This window comes from Podarcis gaigeae (genome assembly GCF_964106915.1).
Source record: "Podarcis gaigeae genome assembly, chromosome: 9".
NCBI classification, from domain to species: domain Eukaryota; kingdom Metazoa; phylum Chordata; class Lepidosauria; order Squamata; family Lacertidae; genus Podarcis; species Podarcis gaigeae.
In genome coordinates, this window is record NC_139685.1 from 44,287,021 (window position 1) to 44,307,053 (window position 20,033).

General features: G+C 40.8%; 1 protein-coding gene across 13 annotated transcripts in view; it reads left to right on the forward strand.

The window, feature by feature from the left end:
• INPP4B (inositol polyphosphate-4-phosphatase type II B) overlaps window positions 1-20,033 on the forward strand; it is a gene marked incomplete at its 5' end in the record, with an annotated part of 263,874 nt that overhangs the window by 169,372 nt on the left and 74,469 nt on the right. For all 13 annotated transcript variants that reach the window (XM_083755443.1, XM_083755441.1, XM_083755437.1 and 10 more), the window contains 4 exons: window positions 3,115-3,226; window positions 6,413-6,485; window positions 12,260-12,407; window positions 19,287-19,417. In XM_083755443.1, the coding sequence (XP_083611569.1) occupies window positions 3,115-3,226; window positions 6,413-6,485; window positions 12,260-12,407; window positions 19,287-19,417 (464 nt within the window). The remainder of the gene's footprint in view (window positions 1-3,114; window positions 3,227-6,412; window positions 6,486-12,259; window positions 12,408-19,286; window positions 19,418-20,033) is intronic.

Here is a 20,033-nt window from a genome sequence, read left to right on the forward strand (position 1 = left end):
TGATGCGGCGAAGGTGGAAAAATGTCACCTTGGCTGTTGCTGTAACCTGTGCCTCCATAGAAAGGGAGGTGTCAAGGATTACACCCAAACTCTTAACGGAAGGCAATGGCACTAATTGGGCCCCCACAAGAGAAGGGAGTTGGTCCCTCATCCCCATGCCATCCTGACCTAGTCATAGGACCTCTGTCTTCGAAGGATTTAGTTTCAATCGGCTCCCACGAAACCATCCAGCCACAGCTTCCAAGCATCTGGTCACTGTGTTCGGGGCCGAGTCGGTGTGGCCATCCATCAGCAGGTAGAGCTGAGTGTCATCAGCATATTGGTGACAGCCCAGCCCAAAGCTCCGGATAATCTGGGCAAGGGGGCGCATAAAGATGTTAAAAAGCATCGGGGAGAGAATTGCGCCCTGCGGCACTCCACACACCAAGGAGTGGCGCGACGACATTTCCCTCCCTAGTGCCACCCTCTGTCCCTGACCAGAGATAAAAGAGCACAACCAGTTACGGGCTATGCCCTGTATCCCCACGTCTGCTGGGGGATTTATAAATACCAAGTATTTATTCCATTCTGTTCTATAGCTGTGTAGAACTTGTCCTCAGTACGCCTGGACTCTAAAAACAGCATCAAACAATGGGAACAATCTCAGACAATAAAAAGACAAGATGAATCTGCAGGTTTTTTTTCTTCTAACTATCCTAGATGATGGCTTTTCTCAGTTGCATTGACTGATTTGATCTGTTTACAGCTTTACAACCTGCGGAATAACTCTTTGAACAATTCGTATGGGCAATGACCATATTTCTTCTTTCCATATGCTTCTTGATTGTTTTCATGCATGAGGATAGCAATGGCAGTAAACAGAAATAGAAATCTTGAAAGTCTATAAATGAAATTAAAAATATAACCTATCGCTATAAAACCATTATGAAGGTGATTCAAAAGTTATGATATATCTCACTTACATTACAGTGGTACCTCAGGTTAAGTACTTAATTCGTTCCAGAGGTCCGTACTTAACCTGAAACTGTTCTTAACCTGAAGCACCACTTTAGCTAATGGGGCCTCCTGCTGCTGCCGCGCTGCTGGAGCATGATTTCTGTTCTCATCCTGAAGCAAAGTTCTTAACCTGAAGCACTATTTCTGGGTTAGCGGAGTCTGTAACCTGAAGCATATGTAACCTGAAGCGTATGTAACCCGAGGTACCACTGTACTTATCTAAATCTTTTGTTATGGTTCTAAGTGTACTCTAATCGTGTCACTTCTGGTAATGCATTGTGAACTTCTTGATCAATAAATCATGAACATCTAAGTAGTTCCTTGTTAAATAAATTACCTATTCTGTTTGGTGGGAGTGGATGTGTTTACTGCAAAAGAGAGACAGAAAGAGAGACGATTTCATTCGTAGCCTTATGGTATATGATTGGCAGGCTACATACAGTTTCATTGCATCTGAAATTTATAGCAACCGACAGGATTAAACCTGTGACAGCCTGTAATCCATAGTTTAATAGCTGAATATTTAATGCAAACTGGCAATGAGTCAGAAGTTAAGCATTTTCATCAAAACATTCTAATCTGCTGTAAACTGACATTTTTGACCAATACATCTGTTGTGGCAACTGGGCTTTTTAAAGGTATATGTGAGCTAGCAACCACTCTTTGTTTTTGCATATTCACATTCTCCTTGCACAAACAGATTGCTTGGTTAGTGAAGCCTCTTTTATTAGTACTAGTTGTGAAGGGAGGGAGGCAGAGAGGTATAATAAGGTCAATATAATAAACTATTATGATTCAAATCAAAGGGGAATTGACCATAATAGTTTAAAACAGAATTGGGAAGCCAAAATGTAATCTGCATGATTTGCTAGTACAGATTAACCAGTGAGATTTAGTCCTTTATCATATGCTACCAGTCAGGGATGCTGGGCTAAGAGATCTGCAGAGGTCCAGAGCTGTCATCTCTTATTCCTGCCTATGGTGTGGTGTAATAGCATTACAACCCACCTTGTAGGTTCGGATTTTGGAAGACTCTTCCATATGTTAATTGATTGCTTTAATGTGGAGGACTGAGTTGTGTGTGCATAGTGTGCATCATGATGTCATGAAATCAAATTATGGCAAAAATGTCTGATGTTGGTCTTGCGCACAGGGAAATGCACCCTCTCTATTTATAGCATTGAAATTCTGCATTCTATCCTTGGTATCTGAAGGACTGCCTTCTCCTGCAGGAACCTGCCAGTTTTGTTAATATTTTCTCTAAAGGTGCTTCTCTGGTTGCCACTGCCAGCTAAGGAACAAGGGATGGCTACCAAAGAGGACCTTTTCGTGGTGGCACCCAGACTGTGGAACTCCCTGCTGAATGATATAGCTGCAAGACAACTTTTATTACTGTCTTTTAGGCACTGATTAAATTCCATCCTGTTGTCTGGAGCATATTGCATTTGTACTACAGAAAATGACTCAGCTGAGATTTAAACATCTTTTTTGTTTATTTTGTTTTTTAAAAGGTTTTTTCTTAAGTGTTCATTTCTTTTATAAATGAATTACTTCTGATATACATTCTGAAACTATGCAGACCAAATTACAGTTGGGAGGTTTCTGAGTCAGTAACTTACAGATTACAGCACAAGGTCCTTCAATTGTTGTTTAGTCGTTTAGTCGTGTCCGACTCTTCATGACTCCATGGACCAGAGCACACCAGGCACTCCTGTCTTCCACTGCCTCCCGCAGTTTGGTCAGGCTCATGTTTGTAGCTTCGAGAAAACCTTCAATACTGCATCTTAACTCCACCCTTGTAGAGACAGAAATGTGGCTAGTTGCTGCTGATAAAATTTGTGATGTTAGTGTTTTTTGTTCTGTTCCGATCTATACAATGATGTGATACAGGATTCTAAATTCTAAAAGTGAGCCTGGATACAGGAGCCTTACTTTTTCACCTTTCGCAGAATTTCAAAATGTATACAGTGTAGGTTCATCTTTTAAAGCAGCCATTGCAAATAAGGATTTGTCCAGCACTTTTCCAGTTTTCAGACTGAAGGAAATGGATTTAATTAATGATAATGCCACACCAGCAAGAAGATAAATCTCTCCTCCCTCTCTCCATTTTTTTTTCAGGAGTACGGATGGTGGGAAAACGTTTGGCACTATAGATGTCAGCCTTGTGAAGATGGGGGAGACAGAGAATGGGGAGGCAGATCACATCACAACAGATGTGCAGGGACAAAAGGTAGGAACCCAGCTCAGTGCACAAATTAAATTAGAATGATCAGATATGCCAGATGCCTATGTATTAGTATGGTCACAGTAGACTTTTGAGTTTCAATTTGCAAATTAAAATGAAGGAACTCCTCTATAGAATAAAGCATGACGCCGAGTGTTCAACTCTCCCAACTAAAAATACACTGAAATGGAACAGGGTTTTGTTACAGAACTTTAACTCACATTTTGTTAGATCAAAATTACCAATTTAAAAATCAATCAAGCATAATTAGCTCTGTGTGAGAAATTTGGATAGACTGTGTCCCTGTTTTCCACCCCTCTCAAGTGCTACTCAGTACAGAAAACAAGTTTTAAATAATAGCCTTTTAAAGAAAAAAACTGTCAGTTTGCTGAGGTTCAGTTTTGGTAGGAGTGCTTTGCTTCCAGGATTCTGTTGAAGAGTCAGTTTAATTTTTTTAATGATTCCTTTACTAATTTGAAAAAAAAAGACTCACCTTATGATTATCCATATTTGGACCAAAAAATATAACAACTCTCTTGAATATTTTGATGCATTGCAATTCTTCCCTGGCTCAAATTAAAATTGAAGCGGTTAAAAAAATGGAGTTTGTATGTGAACCTGCCTAAAAATCATTTCTGTGCTAGAAAATACAAGTCTGGAAGAAATCTCTAATTGTAATGACAATGATTTTCAGTTGATAGCATAGCAACATTGTGCTCCTGAACTAATGAAAAATATACGTGACATGCTCAGAATAATCTGAGTAATCCACTTCTGGTTTATTGTAACAATAACCCTCCTTTGAAACATGTATCCCTGACTCTTTTCTTTGTTACTGTTACCTTTGATCTGAAATGAATTGTGTTCGATTCCATATAACGCATTGCAGGTGAGATGTCAATCTTAATAGGAAGATGCAGTAGAGATTTATCATGTACCCGAAACTTTCACATTGAATGCAAGGGAAGTTGGGAGAAGACATAGCAATTAAGTCGCCTTCCTGGATTCATTTGTTTATATCTGCTGCCTGTTTTACAGAATTAGCAGCAAAAGTGTTTTCAATATTTAATTTTGTTCCGATGGGGATTGTAGGTAAGGATGGGAGAGAAATTCACTAAGCAAATTTGCACTTCCTAAACCCAAACTAAAACACAGCTCTCCTTTGAAATTGACATGTCACTGAATTTTGTAACAGCCAACCAAAGAATGCATATGAAAATAATCAGCGAAGATCATGTACAAAAATGCATTCTATTAGTGGGAAATTGCTTGTAAAAATGTTGCATAAATTGACAATGTTGCGTATACAGTGTTAGAAAATGAGACATTAAAGCCAGGAGCTAAATGGCACCTTAAACCTGGGTTGTGGGCACAACCACAGAATGTCTAGGCACAATTTTTTTTATAACAAGAATACAAAGCTGAAAATGAATGAACTGCTGCTAAAATATTATGTTCATTTTTCACATGGTCTAGTCCTTTGCCTGCCCACCCCACTAATATTCTTAAGAGGATCTCTTCTCCAGTCTTCAGAGAGTCGTTGGAAGTGAGGAGACAGAAAAAGGTCCTTCCACTCTGCAGTTTAAATCTGAAATCTTAGATGCAGTACTGCACCCAGAGCTCAGAAACTGCTCACGCTAATGTAATTCCATTGCAAAATGCACCTAGAACAAGGGGAGTTTCAAATACTGTGTACATATATTGTAAGAAATACACATGATCCACTCCTATGTCAATTTAGCTTCCTACCCGGAGAAAACCAGGTTTTACACTTGCTGAATAATGTCACTAGAGCTATACCTTCCTTGGTGGCCAAATTTCTTTTTTTAGCTTTTAAGCGTCGCAAGACTATAATTGACTGTATTGATATGGGGCTATCTGTTTAGCCCATTTTAGTGTTGGCTAAGCTCTAAAATCTTCATGGATGTTTAACTGTGTATTGACAAATGTACTTCTTCTGACTGACGGTCGAATAAAAGGTTGATGATGTCACATGAAAGCACACCCACATTTTTGTGTGAACTTCTTTTAATAGTAAATTTAACTAAATTTAAGATTTGGGAGAAATGAGACTCCAAAATTGACAGAGTAATCATTCTCTAGTTCTGGTACTTAAAATTGGCTAGCAGGAATGCTGGTGAATTCTCCCCAGCCCCCATTCACTGAATGCCTTCCCGACTTTCACAGTATATGTATGAGGCTGGGAAAGGGATCTGAGCATTTCACCCCAGTCCTAGGAAGTGGGTAATTCCAGTTCTTCCTGTTTTAGGGAACATTCTACTTGATTTAAGATGCACCTCTGTGATTGATACAATAGCAAGAAAGTTATGGACAGTTGTCTTTCTCTCAGACAATTGGCTGCCATCTCCTTCGTGCTCCTGACTTGACACAGCAGCTTTATGTAGGTAAAAACATAATGTTTTTAAATTGGTTTAAGAAGATTATCTTTCAGATAATGTAATAGGGGAAATCATGATATCAAATCCCAACATGTTGATTCCGAGGATATACTTCAACAACATAAGTGAGGTCACTTATCCTGCCAATGACTTTTTCAAAACATGCTTTCTTCAGTGAACTAGGAGGAAAATGAATGTGAGCTATGAATTAGCCCAGGAGGCTGAGGGGATGGAGATTTTTTTAAAAATGGATTGCGAACAAATGGAGCCATGACACTGTAACAATGAGGGACTGGTGAAACAAGACAAAATGAATGTGTCTCTGAGTGCCTATTTCTAAGTACCCTTCTTATAGCTCCATAGTGAGTTGGAGGGTTTTGGATGCTTTGAATGGAACATTTTGTAGCACAGTAATGGAGCCTGACATAATTTATCTGAGAAAGTTTATGAGTTCAGTTGCTGAACTGCCTTACCAGGTTTTCCAATCACTAGGAGGCTTATAAGTGCTTCTTGTTGAATGTACTTACAATCCCCCTTCAGATCTTTGTGCAAAGTTTGTAGGCTGGGTAGGGCTGGTGTGCAAAGGAAATGTTGAAGTGGAACCGGCATGCATAGTCCTGATCTGCTACTCACTTTGTATGCACACATGTTCACTTGCTGCCCTCACACCTGAAGAGGGCTGGAGTACACTTGCTGTATGTTGTGCCAATTTCAGTGTGTTTTATGACTCTTTTAGACTTTATATGATGAATCCTCTCATAACATTCTAAATGTTTTAACTTTTGTTTTGTAGTGTGCCTTGGTTTATGAGTGTACATCTCCAGAAAACACCAGTAGTAAAGACAATTTACCTTTATTAAATGCAGGTAGGTGTGCTAAGTCTATAATGATGGAAATAATTAATGTTCAACACTATGCTACATGTATATAATTATTAGAAGGAGTTGGCCCCGTGCTCATATAGTTTCTAACAAGAACCCAGTGTTTTTCAGCGACCTGGCTTCTGAGTAATATTCAACTGAGTAAAATTCTAAGAGAGTTAGAAGTTTTTGTTCATTCATTCATTATAGGTCATACAATTAAACTGTAAATATAAATAAAACATAATAAACTAAAAGGCCACAAAGCCACAAAAGCATCATAAAACAGCCAGCCAGATTAAAAATGCATCTAAAAAAACTTAGGGAAATGAAAAGGTTTTTGCCAATGCAAGCTTTCCAGATGAACTTCTTTGGGTACAACCTATTTGGGCATGATTGGGGTACCACCACTGAAAAGTCCTCTCCGGTGGGTATCTGCTTCACCGCAAGGAGTAGAGATACCTGCAGCAGTCCCTTCATTGAAGATGGCTAGGTACATCTGAGACAGGCAGTCCTTTAAGTTTCTTGGTCCTAAGCCATGTAGTGCAAAGACCAGAACCAGCACTTTGAACTGAATCAAGAAACAGACTGAGAGCCAGTGTCACTGACGTAACAGAAGCGTAATGCAATAATAATCCTCAGTCCCTTTTAGTAATCTAAAAACTGCATTCTGCACTAACAGCAGTTTCTGAACAGTCTAACTAGCACATGCAGGAGTCTAACTTGGACATTTCCAATGCATAGGTAACTGAGGGCAGGCTCTGTCTTTCTAGGTAAGGTTTACAACTGACATACCAGCCTAAGCTTGTAAAGGTACACATACTTAATGTCGCAGAAGCATCTTGTACTTCCAGTGGATGAAAGATGAATCAAGGAATACGCCCAAGCTGCAAACCTGTTGCTTCATGAGCAATACAACCCCGTTTAGCACAGGATTTACTCCTTTGATGAACCATCCACACCAAATACCTCTGACTTGCCTGGTTTCAGCTTTGGTTTATTGTCCCTCATGCAGACCATTATTGCTGCCATAATTAAATTCCTTCCTAGCAGTTAGCTTTAACCTGTGCTGTAATTTATCATTGTATCCAGGTGATACAGTGCATGCATTTCCCATCTGTTCTGCTTTGCCTGTAATGTATTTACTTTTGTATATGTATCGAAGACGGGAATTACAGCAGTAGCTGGCCATACGTACTAAGAGTTATTGTGTTTATACTCTGCATTCCAGTGTCTTGAACAGTTTATTGTATTGTATTGTATTGTATTGTATTGTATTGTATTGTATTGTATTGTATTGTATTGTTTACAATTCTGGGGGGCTGGGGACACATGCCTCATGTGTTGTTGTTTTTTAAAAAATCTCTAAAGCTTAAAGGCCCTTGGCATTATTCTTGAGCGTTGTTAATACATGGAGCTCAAGCTCCAAGTGAGTTATGAAGTAGTGACAGAGTGGGAATGAGGTATCAATGGTTAATCTCATAGATGCTCATAACTATTTTATTCTTATCTTGAGACATTTTGCTATTCATATATAAAGCTGGAATCTTAAAATTAAAATTAAAATAATATATTTTCTTTACATGTGTGTGTTATGAAAATATGATCTTTTTTTAAAAAAAAAAGAAGAAGAGGAAAGGAACAATATTCTAGAAAGGTAATGGGCATGTTAGAGGAAGTGGCCTGCCTCTGATGATCTTGTCTTTTTGTTGCTCCTTTCCAGAAACAACCTGTGCTGCCTGAACTGATGCAACACAATATATATATATATATATATATGCAGGTTTTGGTGTCCTCGGGTGTCTTCCCGTGTAAAAGTTGGGGTGTCTAGGCGACGTTTCGACGAGGTCTCACTCGTCATCTTCAGGCTGGTGCTTTCGGCTTATATACACACATACATACATACAGTGGTGCCTCGCAAGACGAAATTAATTCATTCCGCAAGTCTTTTCGTCTTGCGAGTTTTTCGTCTTGCAAAGCACGGTTTCCCATAGGAATGCATTGAAAATCAATCAATGCGTTCCTATGGAAACCGCCTTCAGACCAGGTCCGGCTTAAGAGCGCCCCTCGTGCGGGGCAGCAGGCTGCTATCCGCAGCCTAGGCGGGAACTCTTCTGAAGGCTGGCGGGGGAGAAGGGCTTTTCTTCCCACCGCCAGCCTTCAGAACAGCCTTCTGAATGTTGGCGGTGGGGAGGAAAACCTTCCTCCCACCGCAAGTCTTCAAGACAGGTCCGGGAACAGAGGAGAAGCGCTGCGCGCCTTCCCCTCTGTTCCCGGACCTGTCCTGAAGGCTTGCGGTGGGAGGAGGGCTTTCCTCCCCACCGCCAACATTCAGAATGCTGTTCTAAATGTTGGCGGTGGGGAGGAAAAATCCTCCTCCCACCGCAAGCCCCGGGAACAGAGGAGAAGCCCTTCGCGCCTTGTCCTCTGTTCCCGGACCTCCCACCGCAAGCCTTAGTACAGGTCCGGGAACAGAGGAGAAGGCGCGCTGTGCTTCCCCGCTGTCCCCGGAGATTTCCCTATGGGCTTTCGTCTTGCGAAGCAAGCCCATAGGGAAATTCGTCTTGCGAAGCCACTAAAAATCGGAAAACCCTTTCGTCTTGCGGGTTTTTCGTTTAGCGAGGCATTCGTCTTGCGGGGCACCACTGTGTGTGTGTGTGTGTGTGTGTGTATATATATATATATATATATAATTTCTGTAGTCAGAAGTTTTCTTTGAACTTCATTTTTTAGTTGTATATATGAATCATTACTAACTTTTTGTGTTGTATATATTTCATAGATCAAAATGTGGGTCAGTAGCAGTTAGGAAACATGTCCCACAGGAGTGAGTAATATTACAATAGGTTAGTGAGGCTATTTGTTTCAGAGAGCAGATGTAATGGGTTGTGTTCTGAGAACCCACAGAAAGGTCCTGAACTAGGATCCCACAATAGGCTAAGGCAGGCATAGGCAAACTCAGCGCTCCAGATGTTTGGGGACTACAACTCCCATCATCCCTATCTAACAGGACCAGTGGTCAGGGATGATGGGAGTTATAGTCCCAAAACATCTGGAGGGCCGAGTTTGCCTATGTCTGGGCTAAGGTGATGCCCTTCCTGCAAACAGACTGATGCAAACATGGGGCTCATCCAACCCTTCCCTTTGTCCCATGATTTCTTCCACTTGGTCCATGACTTCTGGGCACCAGTTCAAGAGTTATTTCCTGTGTCCCAATACTTTTCCCAGGAAAATTTGCTGCTTACCGCTGAATCAGAACACGTGTCAATCCACACATATACATCCCTTAAATTGACATTTTCTCTGATTCAGCAGTAAACAGTGGGTTTTCCTGGGGGGGACAAAAGAAAAAAAATATCTCAGGCCTGTGTTTAGAAGTCATGGACCAAATGGAAGTGTGGATGAGCCCAACATTTCAAAAGCAGCCAAAGATCTGAGAGAGACTGAAAGACATGCAAGTCCCTAACTACCCACATGTAAAGGTTTAAAACTGTGTTCTAGTATCTGGTTAGCAAGAATAGAAGTTGGTTGTGCAGCAAAGGTTCATAATTTTCAAATAAATCCATCATTTTTATTGTTCCCTGGGTGGAGAGGAGACAGCAAGGGAGTTAGCCACTTTTGCTATCCCCTCCACACCTTCAGAGCAACACCTAGGAAGGGGTTATTCAAGCCTTAAGTAGATAGAGAGCAAAAGGGCACCACTTGCTTAAGTTGTTACTCCATAGGTATCCACGTGGTTCTTGTGTGGTCTGTGTGGTTCTTGAGGAGAGACAATAACTGATGTAACTAGCTCACCTCACGATAAAGTCTGAGAATAGGAATCTCATAACCACCACATTGTGCTTTAGTGTACAGAACTGAAGGCCTTAATTTGGCTCTTTTGTCCCTGTGGCAAAAGCCCTCAACCCCTGTAATTGAGAAAGAGGGAGATTTGTTGGCAACACCTGAAATAAATAGAGCAATTTCAGTAAGAGCATCATTTTAAGGGTTGCAATATGCCTTAGCGAAGACGAGAACCTACCGAGCTTTGATTTCATACTTCAGACATTTGATGAGAGGGCCGTAATTCCTTTTTAGTTGAGTTAAGTCTTTAGTAGCTAATATGCCCAGATATTTAAAATATGTGTCTTGCAGAGATAACAAGCCTATATTTGCTAAACACTGTTGGTCCCTCCAAGGGATATTCAAGCATAGCAGCTGAGATTTTGAATAATTGACCTACAGTCCTGCTGCAGTTTGGAATTGAGCCAATTCAGCCTGTAGTTTAACTTCTTTCTTTCTTTCTTTGTTTATTGCATTTATATCCCACCTTTTTCTCTTAAGGAAGTCAAGGTGGCATACATGGTTCTGCCACTCCTCATTTAATCCCTATAACTACCCTGTGAGGTTGGTTAGGCTAAAGAGGTAATCACTGGCCCAAGGACACCCAGTGTGTTGCCAGTAAACAAGCTCTCCTTTATAGATTTTGACCAATATACACCTAGCAGACAATCCTCATAATAATTAGGGGACTTGAGTCAGATACAAGGAGTAAATAAATTTCTCTCAGTAATTGCATAAAAATCACAGTAGAAATAAGTTTGAAATGTGCCGCTAACCTGACTACCCTAGGTTCAGAGACATTTCAGAACCATAATATGCTGCAAATCAGTTGTAGCTCAGAAGCACCCTGGCTCGCTTTTGTGGACTAAAAAGCTTGGTTCGTGCTTTCTACGGGTTTGTGTAGTTACACTAAGTCTGTCAAACTCTAACTATGATCAAAATTCATTTTTATGTTAAACTCTTCTTCTCCTTGGCTTCAGCCCTTTCTGTTTGTTCCTGGTTAAGGGGGAAAGAGTTTAACCAGGACGATATGCTGCACCAAACCTTGGTTTAGCTGCCCTGCCACACTAAGCTAAAAGGGTTGGGGAAGACCAAAGCAGGTGTGGGCTCCTCTGCAGCATATCCATGTATCCCTGGTAAGCCATGGTTTGGCTTTCCATGTTGTCCAAACAGGCTTGCTAATGAGAGCTTGCTAATGGATGGAAAGTTATCTCCCTTAGTTGCTATGGAACTTGCAAGCCCATGGCCAAAGGAAAAAAGGATTCCAGATCTAATGCCTTGAATTAATTTCCCAATTTATGAATATATGAATAAGCCCTGTTGGCAAGGGTCTGTGGATGAAACATACCATTTCCATTGTTGTTTATCTACAGCATAGCAAGTTTTATCAAACAATTTTGGAAAGTATAATGAGATTCTATGTAATGAGACCATTTTGAATCTGCACGGCTAGTAAAAAGAAATCAGCTGAGCCACCACAAAAGTGCTTCAAAAGATGAAGTATATTTTATTTAAAGCAAAATGAAAAACAACAATGGATGTGGAGCCAGGAGAATATTATCATTCATAACACATGATCATAATGTCATCAGCTGCTCGTTGAGATTTCACTGTTTATTTCTCAGCCAAGTTCTTTTATCCTAGGAATCTGTGCCAGTAGTCCTGAGTTTTTAATCTTAGTGCAGCTGAAGTAATAAATCCAGCATCTAGTGTTCTAAGTAGAATTTAATTGTCTTCTGTTTGGGTAGCATAACTTAAGGGACTCTCCCTTTAATTTATTGAAATAAATTAAATAATAACAATAAATTAAAGGCAAGAATAGATTTATTTGTGGGGTTTAATTTTTAAAATACAGCGAGAAAGAGATAAATTATTTCGCTAATAAACCACTGTGATAGCTTTTGAACCAAAAATATAGCTGCGATTAAGCAACCCCATCATTTTTTTTTCTTTTGCAGTGTTAAAAAACCCGATCTGTAAGTTATATAGATTCCCCACTTCTGACAACAAGTGGATGTGTGTACGAGAACAGATGTCTGAGAGCACTCTTTCTTTTCATATTCCCAAGGAACTCATCAGCCTGCACATAAAGGAGGATATGAGAAGGTAAGGGAAACAGCATGAAAAAGTAAAAGCAAGCTATAAAACTGTCTTTATAACACTGGTAATAGAAGATGACTGAAATCCATGAGTTCACTGCTAGGAATCAACACAGTTTCAACCTGTTCAGTCTGCCAATGTTGGGACTGAGCTGCAGGCAGCTGCCACAGGTGAGCCCAGAGGCTGGGAGTCAGGAGTTGAGCCATTGGTCAAAGTCAGAAGCCAGAGCAGAGGAATGGTGGAGGCTGGCCTCTTAGGGCAAGTGGGGCACTGACCCACCAACCTCGGCCAGCTCCCACCTGCTTACCTGCCTTCTTATTTCCAACCAGCCCCCGAGGTGACACTAGCTATCAGTTTCATCCCAGCATTTCCCTCATAAAACTCAGCAGGGAAGAGAATGGGGACAAAGCTGGAAGGAGTTACTTCTGCCTGCCATTGGCTCTGCCCATCATCCATTGCCTTCACACCATACATTTAAAGCACCTGTGACTTCCCCCAAACAATCCACGCAACTGTAGCTTACCTCCCACAGAGCTACGTTTCCCAGCACCCTTAACAAGTTGCAGTTGCCAGGATTATTTTGGGGGAAGCCATGTGCTTAAAATGCACCATCAGCTCCACCTACTGTTGACCTCCCTGCCTCCTGCCATACCTGTTCCAGTGGTCACTGACATCCACTGCACAGAAATGCCACTAAGACCCTGTTGCTCATGCAAGGTCCCAGTTGCAGCAGAAGGCCTTTGGGTCCAATGGGCAGCAAAGTGGGTGAGTGAGGGAAGTCCAGAGTGTGAGAATATTTCATTGCCAGAAAGATGTTCCAAGCTGCAGTTCTGATAGCTCATCATGCAGGGCAGCTGCATGGAGAAAAGAAGTTTGAGCCTCAGGGGATCCTCACAGCTACTGGGAAGTTAAGACTTCTGTTATTTATTGGCATGGAGCTGAGGCCTGTAGCCAGGAGTTGTATAATAAAAGAGGTCTAAGAATACACAGAGACAGTTCGCCAAATGTGAGGCATCAAAAAGCTAAATACAAATCTAATGTTGTAAAGGTTAGTGTTTTAATTTTAATTGAGCTAGATTGTAAATGCCTTGTGCTGCTTATTTATTACTGTGCTTGTTTATAACATTTATGCCCTGCCTTTTAGCCAAAAAAGCTCTCCGGTGTCATTCAGACTGCAGTTTATTCGTTTTCCTGATGTTTCCCTGTTAACATTGTGCATTATGTTTGACCTTTCACATGACGTGAAAGCCATTCTGGAAAACCAATGGGGTGTAATAGAATATTGCATGTGCTTGTCCCTCATTTCCGTGTTCCAGATACAGTATATTTTTTTGCAGTTTTCTTAGCTCGGAAAATCTTGGGCGTACTATATACCTTTCTCTCCAGCTCACTGTTACTGTCAAACTTGAAATGTCCATGGAAAAAGCAGCCCACCCCAGAATGAACAAGCAACCTGATCCAGCCACACTTTGCCTCCCTTCCCACCCCATGATCCTCTGGTCGTGAAGCCCGGATTGCCCTCTCCCCCTCAACAACTGTGGAGTGGAGGGGATGGTTATAAGGGTAGTGCTTCTCTCCTGTTTTCTAATGTTCACTTCACACTGCAATACCTACTGGTGTAAGTGAAATGAAGAGCGAAATGGTGATGTATCAGTTCTTCAGTGGGAGAGGAAAGTTATGGAAGTGCTAACCTTATAATCAGTAAAACGAACAGGATAAGCCTCGCATGTGAATGCAGCCTCAGAGTAGCTTACAAAAATCACTTCTAAAAAGACATAACACATGTGAAAGGGGAAAAAGCAAGCTCAAGCGCAGGTTCTTAAGGTTACGACTGATGTCAGTGGCGGCTCTTGCTGTTGGCATCTAATAAAGAGCAGTCCCTCCCTTCCCTGAAGCCCCCAGATCAGATCCAGGAGAAAAGCTACTGACAATGTCCAGGTCAGGACAATGTCCACACAGTTCTCCCCTTTGGCATAATGGCAGCTAGAATCCGCACAGGGAAAGGCTTGGTGGTGTTACCCTCTTCTGTGGTCCAGAAACAGAACTCATATCAACAAGGAGTTATATTCTCAGTATTGTGGGCCTAACCTTATAGAACCCACTCCCAATAGAAACCAGGCAGGAATTATCTCTATAGAGCTTCAGACGTCAGGTCAAAACAATTCTATTTGAGGAGATCTTTGCAACATGAATTTTTCTGGTGTTTATGTTTTATATTTTTCATTGTAAGACACTTAATAGCCACATGTAAAAATGGGCTGTACATTTTTAAAATAAATAAATAGATAGGCTTAAAATGGACTTTGATTGCAGCCTTATCTTTTATGCTTTATCTATAGAGTTATGAAGCTATGAACTACAGTTTTACTTAGCTCATACTAATAATGTTTCTTCATCATAAGTATCATAATTTTAATCTGAATGCATTTGATATCAGTGATACTATGCAAATATCAAATTCAGACTGTAACTTCTGTGGTAGATAGCCAGTGTTGAACAGATTAACGTAATGAAAGCCTATGGACAGTTTAATTACATTGTTCCAAAGACCCAGAGCATCAATCCTTATTTTCAATGTTGGAAGTTATTGATTGTAAATAGAGCTTTCTGATAGTCATCAATCCATTAATCTTGCCACAGGCATATGCTTAAACATAATGAAATTAATTAAGTCATTAAGAGAGTAACATCATAGATTTAACTGTGCTTCTTTTCTTTAACCTTAGCTGATTGTTATATTAACACTGCAATGAAACACAACTAATAGTAGCTAACTGTATTGTTTATAACCACATATAATTAATAACAAAAGTAAAGATACATTTCAAGTTGTCATGCTGCTATGTCTAAAAACCAGCTCAATCAAAAATACCATTTCTAAGTATTTTTAATAGCCAAGTTTTATTTCCAATGAAACCCTCAGTCCACTGCACGTGTTATTTCTCCTAATCCATTATTTCACAATATGGCAAGAAATCCTGCAAGCATACAGATTCAGCCGCTCCTGCTGGGATATGCAAACCAAGCAGTATGCAAAGCTTAAGATCTAAATCGTAAAATGATCATGGAAGGGGTGCTTTAAGAAGATATTGAGAGCTATACTCTGCCTTCAAAAATATGCAAATGATTCCCAGTAGAAGTTAATGAGAACAGCATGCATCTGCATTGAATGAAGGGTTTAGCACTTATACAAAAAGGATTTTCACTGTTTTATGCAACATTTAGCCACCTGCTCCTGATTTCAGATTAACCTTTAAGAAGGGGGCCTTCTGAGAATGTAACTTCCAAATGCAGGCAAACTTTGTATAAAACTTGTTATTTAGGATTCATGTGATCCCCAAACAGTATCCTATCCTGACACAGCTCAAACTCAGACCCATTTAGCTTTAATACACACACACACACACAGAGACAGACAGAGAGAAAGAAATAGAAAGAGAGAGAGAGAGAGCGAGAGAGAGAGAGAGAGAGAGAGAGAGCGTGCAAGGGGAGAAACTTTTGCACTTTTGATTTTATTTTATTTTAAACATTTTCTCTTCTCTGTTGACATTTGGAGTTCAAGCACTCAGCAGAAGCAGCAGAAGTTGAATTAAATACTGGATCCCTTTTGAAGGAGCACATTTTACTCTGGATATAATCACACAGATATTCTGAGTTTAGGAAAAATAAGAGATTCCTAGTTCTGTATAAATAAGGAGGAGATTCATTGAGCCATGCTTGTTCTTGCTTCTCAGCAAGATGCTTCCTCTCCCGAGGTGAGGATGAAGAACATGGAAGTAGAAAATGTGGTCAGCAACCCTAAGAATATCAGTCCAGCACCTGAGGGAAAGACAGCATATTTTAGGTCAGAAAGGACAGTCTAGGAAACTTGGAGATTACTCTTTCTCATGCAGACACATCTCCCTCCACTGCATCCCAACACTTCCATCATCCTCCTCAGCAGAGCTCACAGTGGCTATATACAGTAAAAAAAAAAAAAACACTCACTAATAGCAGACTAAAAGGATAAGACAATAAAAGCAGCAGCTTTATAAGCTGTTTCACTACAGTAGCTTCCAACAAGTTAAAATAAATTACCAAAGCCTTTCTAAAGAGGAAGGTTTTAACAACATGCTAGAATGCTATTAAAGATGGGGCAAGAGAATCTGCTTTTGAGAGGATGTTCTAGAGGTTTAGTGCAGGGACATAGATGGCCTAGTTGGGCTCAATTTAAGGATATACAGACGGATATCTGTACCGAAGACCTCAGTAGGTAGGCGGACCAATTTGGAAGGGTGTTCTTCAGATAGATACCCTGAACCTGGCCCTATTGCTGTCAGAGCAAAATGAAGGAAGATATAATAAAAGGCCACAAAACTTGCTAACAATAAGATAATATATATGTAGTACAATACCTAAGCACTAGACAGTTTTCATATTGAAAAATCAGCAGGCTTGGGAGAACAGAAATACCTTAGTAGGTATGTCCTAAATATTGCAATTGTGTGGATGTGATGCACATACCTGAGTGACTGCCTCCCTGAAATAAGTTTTTTTTCCTAGTAAATGTTTAAAAGATCTCTGGAGACATGCTAACCTACCTATTGAAGAAGATATTCCTTCAAATATATCAGACCCGAGGCATCTAGTTCCTGGAGAATAAGTGTTTTGCTAAGTGTTTCCCATTTCCCTGAGTGATGTCAAGTCCAAGGACTATGCTAGAGGATTTAGTTTCCTTTGGATGAGAGAGCACCTCAAGCTAATGGTGCTTTTGTAATATTTGAAGTATTTACAAATGAAGCAAATCCCCCCCCCCCGGACCCTCCATCAAGTTTGAAGATAGCGACAAAGTAGCCCCATTGTACTTGATTTTATATACTGCTTTGGTGGCAGAGTCCCTGAAATGGATTGCAATAAAAACATCATAGCGTAAGAAAATACTGCTACCACCATGGCCACTTCTAATCCAGGTATCGGTCCTCCTCATCCTCCAAATTCAAAGTGATGACTCCTATATATCAACATTCCACAACACCCCTGCAGAACACTAGTCTCAGACCCTTCTTGAAGGTGAGGATCATCATGGTCACATTCCCCCTATTTATCATCTCATAGAGGTCCTCAGTAAGGGTGACTAAGACTATCTACTTACTCATCTATACTGATGACAGTTTTACTAAATCCATATGGAAGTAGATCAAGAGAATCCATTTCAGCTTTGAACTGGTAAGGTGGTGCCCATTTAACCACTCTGGTAGGAAAGGCTGATTAGAGATTAGTTTGCAGCTACACAGTGTATTCTCTCCCCCCCACACACACACACACAACAGCAACCTTACAAACATGCTTTCTTTTCACGAGCAGGACCACTTCTTGCCTTGGAAATGTATTTGAATTAGCAAAAGGCTAATTGTACAGCATTTGGCTCAAACTGTTTTGTCTACATCATAGGATGTCCACAACTGAATTTCATCCAGTTACAGGGGAAGACTCTGTAGACTTCTGTAGTCAATGTAGCAAGCAAGTACACAACCAAATTGTCAGCTTTAGCAGCAAAAACTTTGTCATATGCTTTCAGGCAGCACTAGATGAGGTCAGCTTCCAGAAGACTGAACAGGAAAACTGGAAACTTGCTAAAGGATTTCCTTTTGTAATATCGGCAACAGGATGATTTTCCATGACACTGACATTTTCAATTAGAATAAAGAGGTCAGAGAAATGTATCTGGTGTGATATGTTTAAAAAGGAAAATAGGATTTTTGCTCAAGCTAATGTTTTAATTAGGTTTTCCTTTCTGTTTAGTATAAAACAGTGTTACTCACGTAGTTGTTAGCATCTGTCTGTCTTGGGAGACAACAGAGGAGTGCATCTTTGGGGCTGAAGTCAAACTGCTGAAGAGTTATAGTGCCCAATGTGGCTGTAGAGACCAGTATGGGAGAGATATATTTTGTTGCACCTGGGGGAAGGCTGTGCTGCTGCAGCTGCACCATGGTGTTTCTTCTCCTTCCAGCAGCCATGGCTGTGGATACATAACCTGACTGTCTTCAGGCACTACAGTTGTCGGCAAGGGATTCCAACAAACAACAAGTTTATATTGCCAGTTGTTGAGCTGTACTGCCTCACACAGTACAGGTGAAGGTATTTTCACGTGGAATGTGATTATTTGCAATCCCATGCCACTGGGCTAAGTAATAATAATAATAATAAATTAAGACCAATGGAATGGGCTCTCTTCTTCTAGACGTATTAACCATACTTCAATCTCACATAAAAGGCCATCAGACATCACAGTAACGGCGACTTTTGTCTGGACAGTTTGTGTCTGGACTTGGTAGTAGGCTGGATGAAGATGAATTCTGAAAAGGTGATGGCACTGTAGGTGGGTGGTTTTTGGGTCTGGGAAATAGATGTCCATCCTGCTCTGGATAGGGTTGTACTCTCTGTCCATGGAGCATATAGTTTGGTAGTAGTCCATCCAGCATTGCCTCTTGATGTTTTGGTGGCGCCAATGGCTCAGATGCATTTTGGCTGTTTTGCCAGCTACAACTGTTCCTGGACAGGGACAGCCTCCACTATCAGAGATAGCATACCACTGAATAGCAGTAGCTGGGAATCACAGGTGGGCAAGTTGCTATTGCATTGATGTCCTACTTGCTGGCTTTCCATAGACATCTGGTTGGCCACTGTGAGAACAGGACTAAATGGACCATTGACCTGATCCAACAGGTTCTTCTTATGTTCTTATGTATGCGATGCATGCGCTATACAGTTGAACTACAGAATGGTGGTGTATATGTGCCAATAAAGATTGTAACAATTTAATTGCCTGTTGAACCATTCGGCAGTAGCTGAATATTTTTGTGTCATGGGGCTGATGCTGTGACTTTCTTTTTCCTTCCATCCCAGGAATCAGGACCTTAATGAACTCGGGGAACTTGCTCCACATTGGGACAATATGCGGAAAAGTGTTATTTCACACTGTGATCAAATGTTAACTCTCTACCAAAACATGCTTGCAGAACTTGGGAAGTATACAGGTATGAGACTGTTCTCACTGAAGAGTTGAAGTAATGATCTGGTGCTTTCTACACAGCTATGTGGCATGGGCGCCATTCAGCTGATATCCTTGCCACCCAACTCCTGAAGAGTTTAGGAATGGCCCTTGAGCATGTATGCTGCTCCCCTCCTCATGCTGCTTTCACTTGCCCTCACAATGAGGAGATCTGAATGAGTGAACTGGAGAGTCCTTAATTATTTGAATGCAGGACCTTCTGGAGCCTTGAAAATCAAGTTCAAAAAACCCCACAGTCTCAGGCTGTGCGCACACCATACATTTAAACACATGACTTTCCCTGAAGAATCCTTGGAAGAAATATCCTATATCACCAAACATATAACTAGATAATTTAATCATGTGTGTGCATGCACATACACAGGTACGCACACTACTTTGTATCCATCCCTCCTTAAAGGCAGTCAGAGCTGCATCTTTTGAGTTCTCGGGTGGTTTCTGGTCTGGGGATTCCAAGCCTCAAATCAACCACTCCTTGTTGTTGGCATCTGTCTGTCTCAAGAGACCATGGAGTGCACCTCCCATGGTGAAGTCAAACCGCTGTGTTTGCAGCACCAAAGTGACCTCCCGGGGTGCACATG